This window comes from Pleurodeles waltl, chromosome 3_1, assembly GCF_031143425.1.
Source record: "Pleurodeles waltl isolate 20211129_DDA chromosome 3_1, aPleWal1.hap1.20221129, whole genome shotgun sequence".
NCBI classification, from domain to species: Eukaryota; Metazoa; Chordata; class Amphibia; order Caudata; family Salamandridae; genus Pleurodeles; species Pleurodeles waltl.
Genome location: NC_090440.1, coordinates 662,024,841 through 662,050,584, shown reverse-complemented (window position 1 = coordinate 662,050,584; position 25,744 = coordinate 662,024,841). Strand labels below are relative to the sequence as shown.

The 25,744-nt window shown below is 44.8% G+C and overlaps 1 protein-coding gene across 1 annotated transcript in view; it reads right to left on the bottom strand.

The window, feature by feature from the left end:
• TSPAN32 (tetraspanin 32) overlaps positions 1-25,744 on the bottom strand; it is a 357,928-nt gene that overhangs the window by 35,870 nt on the left and 296,314 nt on the right. Inside the window, exon 6 of the mRNA XM_069221278.1 lies at positions 7,272-7,364. Coding sequence (XP_069077379.1) covers positions 7,272-7,364 — 93 coding nt within the window. The remainder of the gene's footprint in view (positions 1-7,271; positions 7,365-25,744) is intronic.

Sequence of the window (25,744 nt, the reverse complement as noted above, 5' to 3'; positions counted from 1 at the left end):
AGCCAAACCTCCTTTTCTGGCTATTTAGGGTCTCTGCTTTGGGGAATTCTTCAGATACCGAATGCAAGAGCTCACCAGAGTTCCTCTGCATCTCCCTCTTCACCTTCTGCCAAAGGATCGACCGCTGACTGCTAAGGACGCCTGCAAAACCGCAACAAAGTAGCAAAGACGACTGCTGCAACCTTGTATCGCTTCATCCTGCCGGCTTTCTCAACTGTTTCCTGGTGGTGCATGCTCTGGGGTAGCCTGCCTCCTTCTTGCACCAGGAGCTCTGAAGAAATCTCCTGTGGGTCGACGGAATCTTCCCCCTGCAACCGCAGGCAACAAAAGACTGCATCACCAGTCCTCTGGGTCCCCTCTCAGCACGACGAGCGTGGTCCCTGGAACTCAGCAACTCTGTCCAAGTGACTCCCACAGTCCAGTGACTCTTCAGTCCAAGTTTGGTGGAGGTAAGTCCTTGCCTCCCCAAGCTAGAATGCATTGCTGGGTACCAAGTGATTTGCAGCTGCTCCGGCTCCTGTGCTCTCTTCCCGGATTTCCTTCATGCACAGCCAAGCCTGGGTCCCCGACACTCTAACCTGCAGTGCACAACCTTCTGAGTTGTCCTCCGGCGTCGTGGGACTCCCTTTTCTGACTTCGGGTGGACTCCGGTTCACTCCTCTTCTAAGTGCCTGATTCTGTACTTCTGCAGGTGCTGCCTGCTTCTGTGAGGGCTCCCTGACTTGCTGGGTGCCCCTCTATCTCCTCATCCAAGTGGCGACATCCTGGTCCCTCCTGGGCCACAGCAGCATCCGAAAACCCTAACCGCAACCCTTGCATCTAGCAAGGCTTGTTTGCGGTCTTTCTGCCTGGGAACACCTCTGCAAGCTTCTTCACGACGTGGGACATCCATCCTCCCAAGGGGAACTTCCTAGTCCTCTTCGTTCTTGCAAAACACCAAGCTTCTTCCTTCCGGTGGCAGCTTCCTTGCACCCTCAGCTGGCATTTCCTGGGCTCCTGCCCACTCTCGACACTGTCGCGACTCTTGGACTTGGTCCCCTTGTCTTACAGGTACTCAGGTCCGGAAATACACTGTTGTTGCATTGCTGTTGTTGGTTTTCCTTGCAGAATACCCCTATCACGACTTATGTGCTCTCTGGGGGTTGTAGGTGCACTTTACGCCTACCTTACAGGGTCTTGGGGTGGGCTATTTTTTTAACCCTCACTGTTTTCTTACAGTCCCAGCGACCCTCTACAAGCTCACATAGGTTTGGGGTCCATTCGTGGTTCGCATTCCACTTTTGGAGTATATGGTTTGTGTTGCCCCTATACCTATGTGCTCCTATTGCAATCTATTGTAACTTTACACTGCTTGCATTACTTCCTTTTGCTATTACTGCATAATTTTGGTATTGTGTACATATATCATGTGTATATTTCTCATCCTCATACTGAGGGTACTCACTGAGATACTTTTGGCATATTGTCATAAAAATAAAGTACCTTTATTTTTAGTATATCTGTGTATTGTGTTTTCTTATGATATTGTGCATATGACACCAGTGGTATAGTAGGAGCTTTACATGTCTCCTAGTTCAGCCTAAGCTGCTTTGCCATAGCTACCTTCTATCAGGCTAAGCTGCTAGAAAAACCTCTTCTACACTAATAAGGGATAACTGGACCTGCCACAAGGTGTAAGTACCTCTGGTACCCACTACAAGCCAGGCCAGCCTCCTACATTATGTTAATGTGAACATAATCAGCAGGAGATGGATGGGTAGGGAGAGTGACGTGTAGGAGATCAGCATTTTGTCAAGTGGTCTAGCCTGGTAACGTGTGGCTGTTGTTTAAGTATTAAGTAGTGAAAGGTCAGAGAGGTGCTGCATAAAGATGGTGTGCTGAAGTTGATTGCAGAGGTCAAGTGTAACCTCTTGTACAATGATAAGGGAAGTGTTGGGTACTATTGATTCAAGAATATTGTAAAGGTTGTCAAAAATAGAGCATAAGACACCTGCGTAATTGTGCAGGCTTATGACATTGGCCTTGAAAGTGATGATGATTGATGTTAGATGGAATGTGAGAGAGCATGGGGTATTGGATGTCAGAACAGGGACAGTTTTAAGTATGATGTGAACTGCTGTACCCTAGGGGACTAGGAGAGAGTGGCATGGTCGGTATGGAGAACAGCAGACTTGACAGTGTCTTTGTGGTTCTTCAAGGTTGCAGTGATAGCTGTGAATGTACAAGTGAGGGAAATGATAAAAATCAAAGTATTTAGTGAAGTACGAGGCCTTACTGCAGATCAACCAGGCATTCTAAAGAGAAATTGTTCTGTTTTTGCTTGATATTTAATCTAGGAGGGTTGATGAAATGGTTTGCAATGGGTTTGTTGTGTTGGTGAGATGAGTGTAAGAGTGGTGCAGTGCAGTTGCATGGTGACATATGGCAGTGGAACATGAGTGTAGCTGTAATGCCCTGAGTTCTTGTGAGCATAAAAAGAGTAAGGCTGGGTAAAGTGATTGGTGGGATTATGATGAATTGAGTGTATGTTCTAAAGGGGTATGTATCAGTAGCTCATCCAATTAAATAGAATAGAGGCCACCATGCTTAGAAGAGATGTGGTGTAGGTGTCAGAGGGATCAGCAATACCTTTGCTGTGTGGGGTAAAATCACAGTACAGTAAATCATGGTGTGGAGTAAAAGCACAGTGTGGAGAATAACCACAGTGACAAGCAAAATCTCAGTGTGAAATAAAATCACAGTGAGGAGTAAGATCACAGTGGAGCAAATCACAGCACTGAGAAATGTCACAGTGAAGCAAATCTCAACGTAGAGTTAAAATGTCAGTGCAGTTTAGGTTTGTTACTCACAACCTAGCCAGATTCCTGTCATTGGCTGTGAGGGCACACCTACCTATAGTAGTTCCAGACCTTGATGCCAAGTAAATTGCTTTCCTAAAGCTCTTACAAGTTCACAGTATTACCTGACTTTCAGAAGCTAAGCACAACATATCTAATGATATAGGGCTCCAGTGTATTTAACAGGAATCTGTATTTGACAAGGTGAAGCAAGAATCTGCTCTTTCAGACACTGTGAGCAGAAACGAAAGCTCTTCAATTAAATAGAGCGGAACCTGCATTCTTTAGCTACTTATTATGTGATCCTGCAACCAGAAAAACAGCTCCAAATAAGCATTGTGAGGAGTTATCTGTGCTGCCACATTTTTCCAGCAACGAATCAGAGCCAGTGCTGGAGGAGGGGTCTTCTTCGTCTAGGCTTAGAGCAGAATTAGTAAGAGCACAGTTGACCTGAATTGGCTCTTTCAGGATGTAAGTTACTGGAACTATTGTTTTAAAAGGAGCATTCAGAATTCATTCTTTGGATACTGCAGCATGGTAAATAAAGACCTGTGATGACCCCGTGCAGGAGTTTAGCAATAATTTCTGTCCTTTATTCCAGCAGTTATTCATGCACATTCTTACTGTAATACTTAAAGACCAACTTGAAAATCAAAGTAATTGAGCAAAAGGGTTTGCTTCAATGTTGACTCTGGTGACATTGCAGGATTGCAGTATTCACTTCTGAAGGCTGTTTTGGGTGACTTTTCATTTCCCAGAGTTTTGTGAAGCACTTAGACCGCTGTGTTTTGATTTTACCGGGCTGCTGCAACTCCAAGTCTGGGGACGCAGTCTATTTTTAGGTCTTGCCTAGGCAGCGCATGTGCTGTTTCTTCAAGACATGCTGTATTTACGCTGTGGGTTTTTAGCACACCCACCACTTTTTATTTGTTCCTTTGTGTGCCTTTAGAAATTCCTTGCCTTTTAGTGGTAAATCATTGCCATTTGTCCCTCCTTTTGGTGTGCTGTTCCTTCCCTTGGAGACTGGTCCTCTTACAAGTAGTTCGCTTCTGGCCATTTAATTTGCTTTCGGCGCACTACTTTGTTTGATTGCCTTGGCTCGTGTTCAAGTAATATTGTGTTTGTTGGCTTTCCGAAGCAAACACTCTTCAATAGAATTTTTTGTCCCGTCCCAGAATCACCCTTCTGCCACTGTTGGGAGTTCATTGGCCCTACTACTAATAAACGTACTTGTATGAGTATTCTACATTTTGTATTCGTTTTACCATTGTTTTTATTTTGTTAACAAATGATCATCATGTATTTAAACTGTATTTGTTTACTAGGTATGAGTAGAGCCGTCACCGAGACTCAAACTGGTATCCCCATTTCCAAAGTTGGCAGCCCTGGATGTTACACCACGTCCGGGGTGATTGATGTTGTGCTCTTTTCTGGCTTAAATGAGGATGTTTTGGGTCTTTTAGCTGGGATAGTTTCTGATTTTACCAGTGAGAGAAAATGTTTTGGTGTTACAATTAGTTTCCACTACAAAGCATTGTGGGCCGATCTAGTATGTCCAGTCAGTCATGACTAGTTTGGCTTTATTCATTTTGTGGTTGTTCAATGAGTGACAGTATTCCTGTTGAGGCCCTGCACATCGTGACTTGTACTTTGCTTCCGGACACCTCCCTTTTTATTATTTAGCTTATACCCACCCCTCTTTCCCTGTTTCTTTTCAACCCGTCCCTCATTCTTCTATTCCTCCTTCCCTCCTCTTCAATCTTGACTGAAAAAGCGTGATGAAGCAGCCAGTGCTAGCTGCTTCATACCACTTTTAAATTCATTCTATTTCCGCCCCGGACTAGCCATCCCAACTCAGCTGCCAAGGCCAATACTCGCCCCCGGGCGAGACCTATTGGCTTTGCTAATGCTTTTTACTCCTCTCAGTGCTCTGTGCAGTAAGTAGCAATTACTTGCGTTTCTGTCTTTTTAAACTGTACAGTTTGAAGAGGTGTTTTTTCCTCAAGAATTCCTACTGATCCATTGTACTTTGGTTACTGAGCCCCTCATTCTGATTCTGGCGGGCGGCGGAGGCCGCCCGCCAGAATTCAGCCCTCCATAATACCGCTCCGCGGTCAAAAGACCGCGGAGGGTATTATGAGTTTTTCCCTGGGCTGGCGGGCGGTCTCCAAAAGACCGCCCGCCAGCCCAGGGAAAAACTCCCTTCCCACGAGGATGCCGGCTCGTAATCGAGCCGGCGGAGTGGGAAGGTGCGACGGGTGCTGTTGCACCCGTCGCGTATTTCACTGTCTGCCAAGCAGACAGTGAAATACTTGTAGGGGCCCTCTTACGGGGGCCCCGCGACTCCCCCTCCCGCCATCCGGTTCCCGGCGGGAGAACCGCCAGGAACTGGATGGCGGGAGGGGGAGTCGGAATCCCCAAGCCGGCGCAGCAAGCTGCGCCGGCTTGGAGGATTCCTGGGGGCAGTGGAAAACCGGCGGGAGACCGCCGGTTTTCCCGTTCTGACCGCGGCCAAAGCGCCGCGGTCAGAATGACCAAGGGAGCACCGCCGGCCTGTCGGCGGTGCTCCCGCCCCCGTTGGCCCTGGCGGATTGTATCCGCCGGGGTCAGAATGAGGGCCTGAGTATCTGTTCTTTCCTTGGATGGTATATTAATGTTATTTCTCTAAAATCTACAGTTTGAAGGCTGTTTTTGCTTTAGTCTTTGTCGTTCCTGTTTAGTCATAGTTTGATTCTCCTAAGCTCGCTATATTTCTTTATTGTTTATTTGCCAGATGGCATCTTTTTCATTTTCTATGTAATGGAACTTGTAACCATTAGATTTATCTCCGCCAGCTTAGACTCCTATGCTCAGCTCTTGATGAAATAGTATTAATCCTGTTTCTCTCTGCAAGTATTTTAGTTTCTTTTCTATGTGGTCTCCATATGGTATCACTCGTATGAAAGAAACAGATTCCAGCTGGGGGCACACTATTTCCCACAGAGTAACAGAAGCGTTGGCCATGAGTGAATGTTCCGGTAACACCCTTGCCTGTGTGCGGTGCAAAGTATCTTGCATGGAACATGATTTCCGAGCTGTATTAAGGGTCTAGAAATATCTACAGCGGGTAAGTGACTTGCCAAGGTGTAAGTAGTTCTCCAAAAAGACCTCTCAATCAGGCATGTAATTGTTCTCACACTCTCACAGTAAGACAGCAATTAATTCTGGGAGATCCTGCAAACCTTTGAGGGCACACTGAATCAAGCATCTAATTCTTTCACCTCCAACCTGCAAAAAGCCTTAGGTGAAGGGGGACGGGGGTAGGAGGTGTGCCTTCTTGCTTTTACTTCTAGGGACCCAATCAAGTCAATCACTGATATTCAGGGGTTATTTAGTCATGTCCTAGAGAGTCATTTAGACTTTGGTGAAGGGGAATCCAGATGTTAATTGGTAGAGCTCCTGCTCGAACAAACCCATAGTTCTCTTGATGCACTTAAAAGTTTGGGGATGGGCACATTTCCATTGGTGGAGCCTGAGCCTGCGTTGCTGTCATAGACTCTTGACCCAACAGCCCATATGCAAGAGGAGCGCTGGGTCACAGTGGTGGATGCCCAGCGTGATTTCCATCACTGTGTTTATCTATTATTTTTTCATTTATACTGTGCCCTGAACAGACTCAGTTGTTTCTAGGCATCGACTAAAGAAAAAATAGCAGGGTTGAGCAAATACAGAGAAGTACACCTGGCAAAATTAGCGGAACAACCCATTTTTACAGATTTATAGTGTTTACGGCAACTTGTTCTATAACCAGTAACTAAGAAGCAACAAGTTAACTCAGTGAAGACCTCAGGACTAAACAAGTCTTATTTTATGTTGACAATACCATAATGCTGTACCTTGAAGGCATATAAAAGCAGTGTCAGAATTTTGCAATGACAGGTAGCCCATGGGTGGATTTCTGCAGTTGAGTAATTGGATGCATTTTACGTAACTCAGTTTTATAGGTTATGCAGCAGACCACGTTGACCAAAATGAACCACCTCATACAAGCTATAACCAAAATCCAGTTTGGAACTGATTAAAGTTCCTATCACAATTTTATGGGATTCCACCAGAAAATAGCAGTGCACCTTGAAAGGCTGGTGGAGCTTAAACCAACAATCCTTGCAAGACTTGGCTTAACCTGGAAGAAAAATAGAAAAAATGTCCCTGACACACAGTGAGAAAACTCCTTGTGCATCAGGGACATTTGTTTTCCTGCCTCAGCAACAAACCACTGTTTGGGGGATTGATGCTGAGAAAGAAAAAAGAATAGCCAGCGAGGTGCAACAAAATGGCATACGTCCTCAGCATTCAGCTGTGACAGAATTGTCTTCCCACACCACTGGGTGACCTTTGAACACAGTGATCTTGTGCATTAGAAATTAACCAGAATTGTCCTCACAGCTTCCTTACCTGGCTGATGATGGCTGCATCCTCAGTGGGGCAGAGGTTTCCCTCAAAACCTCCAGGCCTCTGAAGCGGTGAGTACTTCCCACAGCAGAGGAACTAAAACAGGAAAAAAATGAGAATGACTCCTCAAAGCGCTGCCTAGAATTCACCAGACTCAGAAGATTAACCAAGCATGTACATTTATTGTTGCCCTGAAATATAAGTCACAATAAATGGAACTTCTGTACCAGAATGGTACACTCTAAATGTGAATACATGCAATCCCAATCAACGGGAGTGGGGGGGCTGGTGCAGACGTGGCAGTCCTAAGGCAAAGCCAGCTCAATTAAAGGGTTGATTCTAAAGTACAGAAGACATCCTATACAAATGAGTCATTTTACAAAGAGGACCCCAAATTAGAGAAACCAGCATAACCTAAAGTCAGCATCGTAAGAGAAAATTATAAAAAAGATGTGGAAATTCTTAAGAGGGATCCTACACCAGGTGTGGGATAATTAAGTGAACCTCCTACACTGAAAGAGGCATCCTACACCAAAAGAGAAGCGTCCTACTCTTTGCTTGCCATCTTAAACTAAATTGAGTACTGTAAATTAAAGGGATGGCCAGTGAAAATGTCCTATTACAACTTTCCAGCCAGACTGACTGGGGCTAAAAGTGCAGCGGCATGGACCAATGCTGTTACCCACAGCACCCTCGCAATGCGCACTGTGTGCTATAGCAGACAGTGCATATTCAGAAGGATGCTGACAGGGGAGCATGGGCAGTGCAGAGGCCCCCCTGTGGCCACAACTGGGCCTTTCTGCCACACTTTTCATGGCGGGGACCCTCCCATGAAAACGCTGGTAGAAAGGTAAGTTGTGATCAGCACGACCGTGGCTGACCACAACTTTCACTGCCGCCAACCTGTCAGGATCCCTGATCCTGGCAGAGGCGGTGGTCTCCTGGCGGTTCGACCACCAAACTCCTAATAAGGCCTTGAACGTCCTCAAGGAGGTGGATGATATAAATTAAACCGACTGAAACACGTCGAAGATCTTTTCTTGAATGATCGTACATAATGAATCAATTAATAATTGTACAATGACATATGGTGGTAGATGTGGATGTTCTCAGTGATTAATTTATCTCCTAATCTTAATTCTTCTGTGGTTTATGTTTTTTATGTTTTGTGACATCAAAGAGGCATGTATATTATGTTTGCTTTTATTGATTTTACATATGAATTTGTTATCAGACTATAACAAATATATATATATTTTTAGTACACATGGAATTAATTTGATTTTTGTACATGGATCACTTAGTTTTTTTCAAATTGAGTGAATGTGTGATTGAGGTGTGGATTCAAATCTATTTGTAATGTACCTCGGGGAGTGTTTCTTTTGTGATTTAGTTCATTAACACTGTCTACTTTGTTTAAAGGGTTGTTTTTTTTTGTTTATTGTGTTCCTGAATTTCTTCAATTTTCTGGGTAGTAAAGCCTGCAGGGATAACTTGGAACATTCGTTCCTGGAAACATTTGAGGAAATTATACATGCAATAACATGAGAAGTTCAATTTTCCACCAAAATCAGTTTTATGTGCACCTTTGAGGGCACCCCAGGGAATAAGGGCCAACTTTAAAACAACTGGCAACACTACCACTCTCATCACATTTTACAACAACGCCCTTCAGAAGGTTTTTACAGTGAAAGAATTCGCTAATTCTATTAGCTCACTATCAGGTGCACCTGTATCCATAAAACTAGCAAACTCTTTATCAAAATTCTTTAATGATAATATTAAGATGGTCTGTGAATATTTTATTACTACTGTGATTACTCAGGAGAGAAATAACCTGCCATTTATCTCTTGTCAGGTGGTGAGCAAGCTGACTGCTGCATCATCGGAAAAAGCAGCACAACTTGTACGGTGAGTCAAAACCTGGCTCACCTGATGAGCTATGCTCTGCCCTTGTATTTCTTGGCATATCCACAGAGGTTTGCACCCCTATTTGCAACTTAATTGACACTACTGTTAGGTCTGATTCACTTTGAGGGAAGTGGAAATAGACGTGTGTGGTCCCTCTGCTAAAACGTCTTTTTTAGACCCCTCTACATAAATTAATTTCCACCGAATTTCATTAACACCTTTCTGTGATAAAACTGCAGAAAGATTGTCAATTCATAGCTTGCGGAAGTTATTACCAGCAATTTTTTGCTGAATGAAGTTCAGTCGGGTTCATGCACACTTTATGATATTGAGGTCACACTTATTCTGGTCCAAAATAAGTTGCAAACATTTTGGATCAGGCACTGAACAGAACAGCTGAAGTGAGAGGGAGGACACATTGTAATGGTTCAGCTCCTTTCAGTCTGGGTGGACACTTTCACCATGTTTCAGTTCAGATCGTCCACTAACTACCTAAGATGTGGAGTCCCACAGCGATCCTCACTTTGCCCTATGCTGTTCAATCTTTATGTGGCTCCTAATGCAGGACATGCAGGATGTTCAGCTGTCCTGCATGTATATACGGACAATACCCAGATTATTCTTAGGCTGGACGGTCAAAATAACATGGCCCAAGAATATTTCTTACAGGATGTGTGATTTGGGTTTTTGGTTGAGTGGGTGTCATCTCTAATCAAGCAACAACCACATTCCCTGTCAGGGTGAACCACAACAGTCACTAAATTAAGCCGTGCTTAGCCCTCTGATAGCTTGGAACAAAAGCAGTCAGGCTTAACTTAGAGACAATGTGTAAAGTATATTTGCAACACACAAGCATCAGACAAATCCCACACCAATTTAGAAACATAGAGTACAATGCAATACATTATTTGACAACAAAATTACAATCAGCAGAACCAGAGATATGCACTTATGAAGATTTTTCTAAATATAGTACATAAAAGCACCAACTGGCGTTAGGTGGTCGCGCTGGACCAGAGCAAAGTAACATGTTCAAGTCAACTGCGTTGGAGCATGGGCTGGGTACTGGGCCAAGTTTGGGCGCTGGAGAGTGTAGCTGGTTGTACTTGGACTGAAATGTGAGGTGCTGCGTCGTGCTGCAACTAGTTGTTGCATTGTTTCCAAACAGGAGCTGGGAGAGTTGCATCGCGCTGCGTGTTGGTTCCAGTGAGACCGCCAAACAAGAGCTGTGAGATATTGCGATGTGAGGTCCTGATTTGTGCCACGTCGAGTTGCATCAAGCTGCATCAGTATTGACAGAACCCACAGAGAGACCACAGGGAGTACAATCTCATGCCAGCCAACAGTCCAGGACCTGGGGGGCACCTCTTGGGGCTCAGAGTCACCTCAGCAGAGGTCAGCAGCAGGGCACAGGCAGGTCCAGTTGTGTCTGGGAGACTGCTGACAGGTCTTTGGACCTTGTTATGTCCCTGTAGCTCAAACAGGAGGCCAGTCAAGTAGTCCTTCGAGTCATTCTGATAGATCTAGGTTCAAGGAGCAGGTCCAGTCTTCCTCAGGCAGTAGGGAAGCCACACAGTTTTTATTGCAGCCGGGAAGCAGAGCACAGTCTTCCACAGGTCCAGAAGTGATCTGAAGAGTTGGCCTGTGGGCCGAATATTTATACCTGGTGCCAGCTTTGAAGTGGGAGACTTCTAGACTTCCCTTTACACCTGGTGTTGGAATTTCCTTCCTTCCCTTAGCTTGGCCCAACAGTGTCTGGAGTCACAAAAGGCTAGTGTGAAGTTATTTGTGTGTGTTCTGAGGCAGCTCCTTTGAAGTGTGATAGATGATAGATCTGCCTCTCCCATTAGGTCATTCAGACCCACTTTGTGATACTGCCTGGGAGGAATGCACAAGGGCCAACTGCACCTAGTCATGTGACCCAGGAAACAGGCTGCAGGGATTAAAGGGTTTGGACAAGAAAATGCCAAATTTCTAAAAGTGGCATTTTCAGGATTGTGATTTAAAATCCAACTTTACAATTAAATAAGGTATAAAATGACAAGATGTTAAAGGCTAAACATGACATTTCTACCTATTCCGAAACATAAGTTATCATTTATGTAATAAGGTAATCCAATCTTATACTATTGGAGATGTAGGCTTTACAGAGGTGAAAGATACATTAAAGAGTTTTTCACTACCAACACATATAAAATTTAAAAGCATGTGCATTCTTTAAATACAATGCACCCTTCCTTATGGGGGGTTCAATCCCTTCGCTACCAGGCCTTTTCCCCCTCAGGTGCCAGGCCTTTTTTTTGGCTATTTGGGGCAATTCGCACTCAGGCCCTCATAACTTTTTGTCCACATAAGCTACCCACGCCAAATTTGCATCCTTTTTTTCCAACATCCTAGGGATTCTAGATGTACCCAGAGTTTGTGGGTTCCACTGAAGGAGACCAAGAAATTAGCCAAAATACAGCAAACATTTCGTTTTTTTTTTCAAAAATGGGAAAAAAGGGCTGCAGAAGAAGGCTTGTGGTTTTTTTCCATGGCAATCGCATTTACAAAGGGTTTGCGGCGCTGAAATCACCATCTTCCCAGCTTTCAGGAACAGGCAGACTTGAATCAGAAACATTTTTCAACACAATTTTGGCATTTTACTGGGACATTCCCCATTTTTACTATTTTTTGTGTTTTCAGCCTCCTTCCAGTTAGTGACAGAAATGGGTGTAAAACTAATGCTGGATCCCATTTCTGAAAAGTAGACAAAATTATGAATTCAGCAAGGGTTTTTTTGTGTAGATCCTACAAGGTTTTCCTACAGAAAATTACAGCTGAAATAAAAAAATACTGAAATTGAGGTAACAAAACAGCCATTTTTCTCCACGTTTTACTCTGTAACTTTTTCCTGCGATGTCAGATTTTTTAAAGCAACATACCGTTACATCTGCTGGTCTCTTCTGGTTGCGGGGATATACAGGGCTTGTAGGTTCATCATGAACCATAGGTACCCAGAGGCAATAAATGAGCTGCACCTTGCAATGGGTTTTCATTCGAAACTGGGTATACAGCATTTCATTTGCCAAAATATAAAGAGTGAAAAATAAGTATCAAGAAAACCTTTGTATTTCCAAAATGGGCACAAGATAAGGTGTTGAGAAGCAGTGGTTATTTGCACATGTCTGAATTCAGGGGTACCATACTAGCATGTGAATTACAGGGCATTTCTCAAATAGATGTCTTTTTTATACACTGTCTTACATTTGGAAGGAAAAAATGTAGAGAAACACATGGGGCAATAACACTTTTTTTGCTATTCTGTATTCCCCCAAGTCTCCCAATAAAAATGGTACCTCACTTGCGTGGGTAGGTCTAATGCTCACGACAGGAAACGCAACATGGACACATCAAATTTTTACATTGAAATCTGACGTGTTTAGTGGATTTAGCCTGTAGCTCAGCCGGCACCTAGGCAAACCTACTGAACCTTGCATTTACGAAAACTAGACACCTAGGGGAATCTAGGATGGGCTAACTTGTGGGGCTCTCACCAGGTTCTGTTACCCAGAATCCTTTGCAAATCTAAAAATTTGGCCAAAAAAACACTTTTTCCTCACATTTCAGAGACAGAAAGTTCCGGAATGTTAGAGGAGCCACAAATTTCATTCCATTCAGCGTTCCCCCAACTTTCCCGATAGAAATGCTACCTCACTTGTGTGGGTAGGCCTAGTGCCTGCAAATGTAAATGCCCCAAAACACTATCTGGACACATCAAAATTATCACATACAAAACTACCTGTTTTTGCGGGGGGAGGGGACATCTGCGTTTTTGGGCCTGGGCTCAGCAGCCATCTAGGGAAACCTATCAAACCCATACATTTCTGAAAACTAGACACCGAGGGAGTCCAGGGAGGTGTGATTTGCATGGATCCCCCAGTGTTTTCTTACCCAGAATCCTCAGCAAACCTCAAATTTTGCGAAACATTCACATTTTTCCCACATTTCTGTGTGGGATAACTGCACTGGAACACAATTCCTACCACCCAAAGTTCCCCACAGTCTCCCGATAAAAATGTTACCTCACTTGTGTAGGTGGGGCAAGTGCCTGTGACAGGGAAGAGCCAAAAACATGTCAAAATTGAGGGGGAACCAAAGCGGGTACAAAAGGGCAGTTTGAAAAAAAAACATTTTTAGGCTGACAAGTGGGGCAGAATTTTTATCGGAACAGATGAGACAATGCTGGGTGGTAGGAATTTTGTGGATTCCTGCAGATTCCGGAAGGTTCCATCACAAAAATGTGTGATTTCCAGCAAAGTTGGAGGTTCGCAGGGCACTGTGGGTAAGAAAACGGTGCGGGTGCATGTGAAGCACACCACCCTGGACTCACCCAGATGTTTAGTTATCAGATGTGTCTAGGTCTTGTAAATTTCTCTAAATGGTAGCGTCCCAAATTCCAAAAAGTGCAGCCCTCACCATTCCAAGTGGGACGATTTTGAGAGTTAGCCAAGCTCTCATGGCCCAAATGTAAAACCAAAACCCAAAATAATCAAATGTCCTCTTGCTTGCCATGGGATAAGATGTTTTAGTGTGTGGGGGGAGAGCTGAAAGACTGTTACCCCCTTCAGTTTGGGTGGGGGCATAACCATGCCTATACTGGTTGGTAGCCACCACCACACTTTTTTTTTTTTTTAAATTCCCTGGCATCTAGTAGACTTTCTGCCCCCTCCGGGGTGTGGATCGGGGGTAATTGCCCCATCTGCCCACTGGTGGGCAGAACAACTTTGGCTCATTTATTTGGGATGGGGGTATGGCCATACCCCAACCCTCTTATTTTGAAAAAATAATCTTCCCTGGTCTCTGATGGGCTTTCTGCCCCCCTTGCAGATGGGCCTTCCAAAAATAGGCTGATCTGCCCCCAAGGGGGGCAGATATGGCCAACAGTAATGTGCCCCCATGGGGAGCGACCCTTGCCCAAGGGGCTGCCCTCCCAAACAAAACACACACATACACACACACCAATCCCTGGTGCCTAAGTGGTTTCTGCCCCCCCGGGGCAGATCGGCCTAATAGAAATAGGCCGATCTGCCCCCAAGGGGGGCAGAAATGGGCTAAAATGAATTTGCCCCCCCAGGGGAGCGACACTTGCATAAGGGGTCGCTCCCCTTGCGTGAAATTTGTGCAAAAAAAAATCCCTGGTGCCTAGTGGTTTCTGCCCCTGTGGGGGCAGATAGGCCTAATAAAAATAGGCCGATCTGCCCCCAAGGGGAGCAGAAATAGCCTAAAATAAATTTGCCCCCAAGGGGAATGACCCTTGCCTAAGAGGTCACTCCCCTTGTGTGAAACTGACGCAAAAAATAAAAATCCCTGGTGTCTAGTGGTTTCTGCCCCCCCTTGGGAGCAGATTGGCCTAATAAAAATAGGCCCATCGGCTCCCAAGGGGGGCAGAAATGGCCTAAAAGTAATTTTGCCACCAGGGGAGTGACCCTTGCGTAAGGGGTCGCTCCCCACATATAAAAAAAAAAAAAATGTAGCCCTGATCGGTGTAATTATAATAGGCTGATCTGCCCCCTGCTCAAGCGGCCGCTTCCCTTATTCAATAACAAAAAAAGAAAACAATTTCCCTGGTGTCTAGTGGCATTTCTGCTGCTGAAATGCTGAGAAAGACATCAAAGGAAAGGCCTTTTCTTTCCTTTGATGCCTCCCTCGGCCCCTCCACATGATTGGAGGAAATCCGCGCTGGAAGCTCAGCTTCCAGTGCAGAGGGGTAGGCCTCTGAGGAGGTCAGGGTGCGATCGCGCGTTGACGTCATCAGACGCAACAGGGCGGTGGGGGTGGAAGGGGAAGCGATTCCCCTTCCATCACTGCCCTGGGGGCACCGAGGCGAGGTTCATGGGAGGAGCGCTAGCTTGTAATGGTAATGGGTAATGGGTAATGGATACCCTAGGGATGACTTATATGTATTAAAAATGAAGACTTAGGCCTGGGAAAAGGTTTATTTTTCTAGGTCGAAATGGTAGTTTAAAACTGCACACAAGCTTCAATCCTAGGTCTAAGACATGTTTTAAAAGGCTACTTAAATGGGTGGCACAATAAGTGCTGCTACCCATTAGTGGCATTTAATTTACAGGCCCTGGGTACATGTAGTACCAATTTAGTAGGGACTTGTAGTTAATTAAATGTGCCAATTGGTTATAAGTCAATTTTACCATGTTTAAAGGAGCGAACACAAGCAAAGTCCACAGTATCCTATTTCCAGCAAAAACACTCTGAGGATGTCAGGTCTAACACAGGGTCTAAAGACTGTGCCTGAGTGGATGGCATTTAACTGTCTAAAATTAAAATCAGATAAAACTTACGTTTTGATTTTAGTGGGCTTCACCTACTATCAGACCAATATTGGTAGCCAGTCAAGCTTGGCCAGTCTCACACTCCACTGAAAGTAGCTCAGAACCCCAGTCTTAGTTGATTTTAACATGTCTTTCAGCCCCATGCAAAGAAGGGCTCTGCCTTCTGTTTTCATTATCAGAAGATCTTGAAGAAGATCCGGACATAGAATCGTAAAGAGCCAGATTACACAATAATTAAAAGATTAATAGGGTCTCGCCTTGAATACGTGAACACCCTCTTTCTTGGGACTCCTCTCCTGTGCTTTATAATACTTACAACTAGTTCAAACGTTTGCAGCATGGCTTCTTCTTCATCTCCTGTGTACAGCTGAAATCTCTGAAAATCAACGGTCTTTACATTGGCTACCTGTGATGAAACGCATCATCTTTAAAAGCCTCTGCATTGCATTTGAAGCCCTTCACGATAATCCCCAAATATTTTTTTTAATGCTTTTTCACTGGTATTCTCTTGAGTCGTCATCAGCCAGTCTCCCTGAAATCCCAAGGAGTAAGAAAACCTAGCAAGAACGTAGGTTTTTTCCTACCGAGTTGTTGTTACATAGAATTAATTTTCTCTGAATTTAAGACAGTGAACAAATTTGATGGTGTTTAGGATTTTATTTTTAAACATGGTTATTTACACATGACAACGCAGTGATATCCATTGATCTTACAATGTTCGCTGTTGTTTCTGGATAATCATGTACTTTAGAAATACAAAACAAATATATTAATAAATGAATGAATAAAATGCCTCTCAGAATGAATGCCTAAATGGGCATTTTGCATGCAAGAGGACAAACCTCATATAAAGAGAGTATCTTCCTACACTCATGAGAGATTTTGCCCATGCAAATGGACATCCTGCATGTAAGGTAACAGCCTACTTAAATGTGAGGCTTCTAACTTAAAGGGCAAATATTTTTCTAAAGGTAACATTCCAAGGAAATAGGGGCATTCAGCATGAAATATAGCACTGCACTCTAAGAGTGGCACGTCTTAGTATGGGGGATACAATTCTCTTAAGGTAGAATTCTACCCTACAGGGATAGACAATGCTTGCTGCATGTGGTTATCCCAGAATACAGCAAGCATCTACATTTAGCTGCATCCTTCGCAAAGCAGGAACCGCCCATACTAGGAGGAGGTATACTATACTAACACTAAAATAGACGGTAAATTAGGTTTATTATGCTAATTAGGCACCCTACACTAAAGATGATATCCTGCACTAAGGGATAGTCTGCACTGATAGACTTCCTATCGTAAGTGGACATACCGAGCCAAAGTTGCTGTTGTACAGTAAAGGATGATATTTTATGCTAAATGTGCTATGAGATGCATAGGAGACACTTCCTACACTTAGAGGGCATCATATACCTAATAGAATCCTACATTACAGTGGCGTCAAGCTTTTAAAAAGAATTCCATGAGAATTTGAGGGGCATTCTACCTGATGGAGAACATCCTGCGCTAAAGGTGCCATTCTAAACTAAAGCAAGCATCCTACACTAAATGGGGTGTTTATAGTAAAGTGAAATCCTACCATAAATTGTCACTGTATTGTATTGTATTGTATTGTATTGTAATCGTATTTATATAGCGCTTACTACCCCTGATGAGGCGTCAAAGCGCTTTTCGGTGAGTAGCACGCTACTCTGGAACCCAACAAGAATTAGTGATGGATTAGTATTGGGAAATAATGAGTACAGTTTTAGTATTATTATGAGTTAATTTGAGCCGCGGATATGAGAGTTTGTTAGTTAGATTGACTGGAGTAATGGAGGGGTGGAGGAGGAAAGAAATCAAGAAGTGTTAATTGGGAGTATATCCTTAATTTACTCAACCCAAAGGCTTGGGATGAGTAAAGAGGGATAGAGGAGGGAAGAGTATGTGGAAGGGTTAGGGAGAGCATAGTAGCAGGGTGAGATAAATGCGGAAGAATTTAGTAGGGTTGTGTGGGAGGTCACGGTAGTAGAGTGAGGTTTGCTGAGTTTGATGTGGAAGCGGAGGGAAGAGCCTAGGCAGAGTTATTTAGGAGATGAAAGTAGTACAAAGGATTTGAGATGAGTCAGAGTGAGAATGGAGGATAGTTTGATAGAGACATGACATATGATGGTGGGTAGATAAGTGTGATAAAATGAGAGCAGGAATTCATAGATATCTAGTATAACAACCCACCCAGGAGCCATGCAATGACCCACAAACATGCCAAGCACAGAAACAACATATACACATACATACATACATATATACATATACATACACACACACATGAATACACACACATATGCACATACAATACATAATTAGAACCATGGGTAAAATATACTTAGTCAAAACAGGTTTAAAGAGTGTGTGTGTATTTTATTGTTATGACCTAGTAGCGATACATATTTTCTAAAGAAAATATACATAACTAGAAATATACACATAATCTGAAAACAATATTTATCAACATAGGCATATGCAGTTCATAGTTGTTTGAATATGGTGGTTATGAAGGAAAAAGCCATTTCTTGAGTAGTTTTCTGAAGACAAGAAAGTTATCTGTGGCTCTTATAGTTGGGGGTAATGAATTCCATAGTTTGGCTGCTTGAAAGGAGAAGGATGTACCACCTATAGTCTTTTTCTTGTATGGTGGTGTTCTAAGGCGGGGTGCCAATCTTGAGCGGAGGTTTCTTTGTTGGATGTATTTGGTTATTTTGTTTCCTGTTCCATTTATAGACTTGTGGGTGATACAAAGTAGCTTGAAAGTGCATCTTCTGGCAACGGGTAGCCAGTGTAGTGCTCTCAAGGCAGGGGAGATGTGGGCTTGCGGCTTTACATGTAATAGTAGCCTGGCTGCGGAATTCTGGATACGTTGTAGTTTTTTCATAACAGATAGAGATGATCCATGGTAGAGGCCATTGGCATAATCTAGTTTGGATAGTACAAGCAAGATAGTAGCTTGCACCTTGTGTGGAAATCCGAGGTGAGGGAAGATGTGTTGTAAAGTCTTCAAGGTGATGAAGCTTGTTCGTGCTGATTTGTCCACTTGGGCATTCATAGTTAACTTGGAATCCATGGTGATTCTTAGGTTTTTAACTTCCTTGGATAATTGAGGAGGGGGTCCAAGATCTTCAGGCCAGACGCACAGAGGGTCATAAATTTTCTAGTCACCTAATATGAGTATTTCTGTTTTGGAGGTATTTAGTTTGAGATGGCTCCAGGTCATCCACTGATCAGCGGCTCTGAGGTAACTGAAGATTTGTGAGTTTTCAGTGTTTTTGGGGCATTCTAATTTAAGTAGTATTTGTGTGTCATCTGCATAGTTGTAGCATGTGAGATAGAAATCAGTTCTGGCAAAGATAACATGTAGATGTTGAAAAGCAAAGGTGAGATGATTGACCCTTGGGGGACCCCTGCTTTTGTGAGGTAGGGTTCGGACGAGAAGGGGGGCGAGTGGATTATATTCGATCTTTTTTGAAGGTAGGAAGTAATCCAGTCGAGAGCAATCCCTTGTATGTCGGCTTCGTGGAGTCTTTAAATTAGGGTGTCATGGTCAACCGTATCAAAGGCAGCTGAGAGGTCCAAGAGAAGTAGTGCAGCAACTCCATTTCGGTCGACTGTGTTTTTAAGATCATCCCAGATTGCTATGACTGCCGATTCAGTGCTTCTGGACGGAATCCAGTCTGGAAGTCTGAAAGTATAGAATTGTCTTCAATGAATTATGACATCTGGCCGAATGCTGCTCTTTCTATCAATTTGCCCAGGAAAGGTCCATTTGTGATTGGTCTGTAATTGTTGGGGTATTGCATGTCTAGGTTTGTTTTCTTTTATAAAGGTCGTATGTATGCCTTTTTTCAGGTCTACAGGAAAAGTTCCTGAAGTTAAAGAGTTGTTGCTGATTCTTCTTACAGGTGTGGCAGAAGAAGTAGATATAAGAATGTTCTTGAAGATTTGTGGTGTGCAAGGGTCAGAAGGGCAACCAGAAGGTCTGCTTGCTTTGACCAAATCCATAAATTCATCCTGGGATATTTGTTTGAAGGACTGTAGAGGTTGTGTTTGTTTATTCTTAGAGGGTATTTTAGGAAAGGGGGTGGTGCTGATGTTTCTTTTCTGTTTTAAATAGGAGTCCAATGTGTCTGCCTTGGTTGTGTAATGAGTTGCCAATTTGTTTGTGAAATCTTGAGTAGTGGGATGACTTCCTTCCATGCATGTAGGTTTTCAAAATTTATTGAGAATTTTATAAAATTCCTTGGTTGTAGATTGAGCATTTTGAATTCTGTCTGACTAGTACCTTTTTTTAGCTTTTTTGATTGATGATTTGTATATCCTGTTAAGATTGTATAGCTGCAGTTTGTCTTGGCTGTTGTTTGTTTTGAGCCAGGTCCGCTGCAACTTTCTGATTTGTTGCTTTATCTGTGTTTCTCCAAGGTGTTGGTTTTCTTTTGTTGTGTTTAGTTTTTCTGAGTGGTATTAGGATATCAAAAGCTTCCTGTAGCCACTCAAAGTTTGGGCACAGAATGAATTGTATCTAGATATGTGTTGGCTGTTAGTTGTGTTTCTAAGTCATCCAAACCGAGTTTGCTCCATGGTCGATAGGTGTATGAATGTAAGTAGTTGTGGGGTGTGTTGATTTGTGGAATTGTTTGTCGGAAAGTTATCAAATGGTGGTCTGACCAAGTGATTGGCGTGATGCTATGAATAGTAACTAGTTCAGGCTTAGCAAAAATGACATCTAGGATGTGAGCAGCGATGTGTGTGGGATTGTGTACAATCTGAAGTAGGTTCAATGCGACTAGGCCAGTGGTGATAGCTTTTGGATGGGGCATATTGGGTTAGTCACACCAAATGTTTAGATCCCCAAGAATGCATAGGTTGGAGTATAGTGTAATAAGGTTTGAGACTGTGTCTAGAAAAGCATCTGGGAATGTGGAGTTGTTAGGTGGAGGTCTGTAAAGGAGGAGAAAGTTACAGGAGGAAGTTGGAGTAGGGTGGCATCTGGTAAGGAGGGCTTCACAACCTTGTATGGAGATGTTGTCTGTTTTACTGAGGTTCAATGCCTGTTTGAATATAATAGCTAGTCCACCTCCTCTCTTGCCTATACGGTTTTGTGTGATGGTTTGATAGCCTGGAGGAACGGCTTCGTGCAACACTGGGGCCATGTTATCTCCCAACCATGATTCAGTTATGAATAGTAAGTCAGGTTGTGTGTCTGTGAGCAGGTTGTAGATGTGGTGCTTGTTTTTTTAGAGTGATCGAGCATTTATGAGCTGGCAGTTTAGAAAAGGTGTGTTAGTGGTAGTGTTGTTTTGTTTAGGAGAAGGGTAAGTAGTATAATGTGAGCTTGAAGCAGGAGTGTTGCTAGCTGTTCAATATAGTGTTCCTCTTCCAGCAGGTTAAGGAGGCATTTTGTTGGGTCTGTGTGTGTGGGTGGTGGACTTGGTGGCTGAGAGAGCCATGAGGAGTGTACTTTTTTTTGTAGGATAGTCTTATTATGTAATAGACAAGGGGATGCAAGGTTGCTATGAGTGGCATGTTTTTTATTTTGTTTGCGTTTGTTTAGTATGGATGGAGTATGGGTTAGGGGTGGTGGAAGAGTGTGTGGATCATGATGTAAGGCTCTAAATTGTGCAATGGAGGAGAGGCGAGTGAATGAAAGTTGCTGGGTTGGGGTGCTTGTGGTAGGTGTTTGTGAAGAGTGAGAAAGTAGGGGTAAAGATAGGATGGGTTTTGTGTTCTTTGTGTAGACCTGAAGGTGGGAGTGGGTGTGACGATAAGTGTAATAAAAGTAAAGAGGGCATCCTACAAAATGAGGTGTATCGGTCAGTAAAAAGGGTATCCCGCAATTAGGGAGATTGCCGCTCTAGGGGGTGTTGCACACCAAAAGGTCTTCTTATAATAAACAAAAAATCTATATTAGCTAAAGAAGATTCAAAGCAAAGTGGGGGTACATTAACCACAACATGTAATCTCAAACTAACTGTAGGAAGTTGGCTCTGTATGTGCTATTTCAAAGTAAGGAATAGCATGCACAGAGTCCAAGGGTTCCCCTTAGAGGTAAAAATAGTGGTAAAAATAGATAATACTAATGCTCTATTTTGTGGTAGTGTGGTCGAGCAGTAGGCTTATCCAAGGAGTAGTGTTAAGCATTTGTTGTACATACACATAGACAATAAATGAGGTACACACACTCAGAGACAAATCCAGCCAATAGGTTTTTGTATAGAAAAATATCTTTTCTTAGTTTATTTTAAGAACCACAGGTTCAAATTCTACATGTAATATCTCATTCGAAAGGTATTGCAGGTAAGTACTTTAGGAACTTCAAATCATCAAAATTGCATGTATACTTTTCAAGTTATTGACAAATAGCTGTTTGGAAAGTGGACACTTAGTGCAATTTTCACAGTTCCTAGGGGAGGTAAGTTTTGGTTAGTTTTACCAGGTAAGTAAGACACTTACAGGGTTCAGTTCTTGGTCCAAGGTAGCCCACCGTTGGGGGTTCAGAGCAACCCCAAAGTCACCACACCAGCAGCTCAGGGCCGGTCAGGTGCAGAGTTCAAAGTGGTGCCCAAAACACATAGGCTAGAATGGAGAGAAGGGGGTGCCCCGGTTCCGGTCTGCTTGCCGGTAAGTACCCGCGTCTTCGGAGGGCAGACCAGGGGGGTTTTGTAGGGCACCGGGGGGGACACAAGTCCACACAGAAATTTCACCCTCAGCGGCGCGGGGGCGGCCGGGTGCAGTGTAGAAACAAGCGTCGGGTTCGCAATGTTAGTCTATGAGAGATCTCGGGATCTCTTCAGCGCTGCAGGCAGGCAAGGGGGGGATTCCTCGGGGAAACCTCCACTTGGGCAAGGGAGAGGGACTCCTGGGGGTCACTCCTCCAGTGAAAGTCCGGTCCTTCAGGTCCTGGGGGCTGCGGGTGCAGGGTCTCTCCCAGGCGTCGGGACTTTAGGTTCAAAGAGTCGCGGTCAGGGGAAGCCTCGGGATTCCCTCTGCAGGCGGCGCTGTGGGGGCTCAGGGGGGACAGGTTTTGGTACTCACAGTATCAGAGTAGTCCTGGGGTCCCTCCTGAGGTGTTGGATCGCCACCAGCCGAGTCGGGGTCGCCGGGTGCAGTGTTGCAAGTCTCACGCTTCTTGCGGGGAGCTTGCAGGGTTCTTTAAAGCTGCTGGAAACAAAGTTGCAGCTTTTCTTGGAGCAGGTCCGCTGTCCTCGGGAGTTTCTTGTCTTTTCGAAGCAGGGGCAGTCCTCAGAGGATGTCGAGGTCGCTGGTCCCTTTGGAAGGCGTCGCTGGAGCAGGATCTTTGGAAGGCAGGAGACAGGCCGGTGAGTTTCTGGAGCCAAGGCAGTTGTCGTCTTCTGGTCTTCCGCTGCAGGGGTTTTCAGCTGGGCAGTCCTTCTTCTTGTAGTTGCAGGAATCTAATTTTCTAGGGTTCAGGGTAGCCCTTAAATACTAAATTTAAGGGCGTGTTTAGGTCTGGGGGGTTAGTAGCCAATGGCTACTAGCCCTGAGGGTGGGTACACCCTCTTTGTGCCTCCTCCCAAGGGGAGGGGGTCACAATCCTAACCCTATTGGGGGAATCCTCCATCTGCAAGATGGAGGATTTCTAAAAGTCAGAGTCACCTCAGCTCAGGACACCTTAGGGGCTGTCCTGACTAGCCAGTGACTCCTCCTTGTTGCTTTCTTTGTTCCCTCCAGCCTTGCCGCCAAAAGTGGGGGCCGTGGCCGGAGGGGGCGGGCAACTCCACTAAGCTGGAGTGCCCTGCTGGGCTGTGACAAAGGGGTGAGCCTTTGAGGCTCACCGCCAGGTGTCACAGCTCCTGCCTGGGGGAGGTGTTAGCATCTCCACCCAGTGCAGGCTTTGTTACTGGCCTCAGAGTGACAAAGGCACTCTCCCCATGGGGCCAGCAACATGTCTCTAGTGTGGCAGGCTGCTGGAACCAGTCAGCCTACACAGATAGTTGGTTAAGTTTCAGGGGGCACCTCTAAGGTGCCCTCTGTGGTGTATTTTACAATAAAATGTACACTGGCTTCAGTGTGCATTTATTGTGCTGAGAAGTTTGATACCAAACTTCCCAGTTTTCAGTGTAGCCATTATGGTGCTGTGGAGTTCGTGTAAAACAGACTCCCAGACCATATACTCTTATGGCTACCCTGCACTTACAATGTCTAAGGTTTTGTTTAGACACGGTAGGGGCACAGTGCTCATGCACTGGTACCCTCACCTATGGTATAGTGCACCCTGCCTTAGGGCTGTAAGGCCTGCTAGAGGGGTGTCTTACCTATACTGCATAGGCAGTGAGAGGCTGGCATGGCACCCTGAGGGGAGTGCCATGTCGACTTACTCATTTTGTTCTCACTAGCACACACAGGCTTGTAAGCAGTGTGTCTGTGCTGAGTGAGGGGTCTCTAGGGTGGCATAAGACATGCTGCAGCCCTTAGAGACCTTTCTTGGCATCAGGGCCCTTGGTACTAGAAGTACCAGTTACAAGGGACTTATCTGAATGCCAGGGTGTGCCAATTGTGGATACAATGGTACATTTTAGGTGAAGGAACACTGGTGCTGGGGCCTGGTTAGCAGGGTCCCAGCACACTTCTCAGTCAAGTCAGCATCAGTATCAGGCAAAAAGTGGGGGGTAACTGCAACAGGGAGCCATTTCTTTACACAAGCCCCCCCCAGCCTACAGGCCAGGAGACTCAGCCCAAGCTGGGAGAGTCTTCCTAGTCTGCCAGGCGAGGAAGAGTAGGAGAAATAGGCTGGTTAGTTGCAGGGCCTACTCTGCCTTACATCCTTCTGTTCAGGTCATTCCCTTTGGGGAACTGACCCACTTCCACAGTAATAGGACCTAGTCTGAATTGCCTCTTGTCTGCCTCTTCAATGTCTCCACCCATTCTTTCTATTTTGGTCTTAGAGGTGTCCACCTCTGCTAACCTTATCTTGGCCAGGGTTACCCCTAGCTTACCCAGAGAGGTTACCCAGAGCTGGAGTAACCCCACCATGACCAATAGGGTCAGGGGGCCTAACTTGCTATTTGGCATGGGGTCAGACCACCATGCTAAGGATAGTGCAGCCATAAAGGCTAACACCCAGCAGAGGCCACTGACAGCTGTCAGTGCCCAGAACCACACCTTTAGCTCTTCACCTAAAAGGGAAGGGGCTAAGTTACAGGCTTCTTTGGGTTCAGGTTGCCTGTCTGCTGTATTGGAGTGGGGGGTTACCACATCTTGTAGTAAACACCCTTCTTCCACTCTTTCTTCTGTTAGCTGAGGAGCCACCCACTCAGGTTTAACAGTTGCCTGACTAGCCAGGACTTCTTGTGGGTCAGGTTGGACTTTATCAGGGCCATTTTTGGAGTTCTCCCCTACTGGAGCAGAATCTCCTTGGCTTGCTGTAACCTTGGCTAAAGGTTGTCCACCCTTCCTACTCTGTTTTCTTTTCTTCTTCTTCTGGGGCCTGCTTGCATTTACTGCAGAGGCAGGACTTCCAGAATCCTTGGGAGAGGACTGGCACTGTACCAGTTTCTCTCTTGGGCTCTGACTAACCTCTGGGTAGTCATTTCCAAGGAGACAATCAAGGGGGAGGTCTGTACTGACTACTACCCTTCTCCAGCTAAGAGTGCCACCCACTTCTATGGGCACTAAAGCCACAGGCCTCTTAGTGACCCTATCTAGGCTAACTCTTACCCTGGCAGTCTCACCTGGGATGTACTGGTTTGAGAGCACCAGCCTGTCATGCACAATAGTGTGACTGGCACAAGTGTCTCTCAGGGCAGTGGTTGGGATTCCATTCACCAGTAGGTGGTGGAAGTGTCTACTTCCCTCTGGAATCTCCAACTCACCTGTTGGGCCCTGTTTCCAGTTGAAGGCTAGGAAGACCTCCTCATCTGAGGAGTCATCTCCCATGGCTACACTGGTTACCCCAGGAATTTTGTTCTGGGGTTTGTTTTTGGGACAAGAAGTGTCCTTGGTGTGGTGCCCAGACTGTTTACAGTTGTGGCACCAGGCCTTAGTGGCATCCCAGTTCTTACCCTGGTACCCACCTTTGTTTTGGGTTGTGTCTTGGGGCCCACCCACCTGTTCTGGTTTTTGGGGGCCTACAGAGGACTCTTTTTCTTTGTTTCTAGTGTCACCCACTTTCTCCTGGGGAGGCTTTGTAACCCCTTTCTTTTGGTCACCCCCAGTGGAAGTTTTGGTTACCCTAGT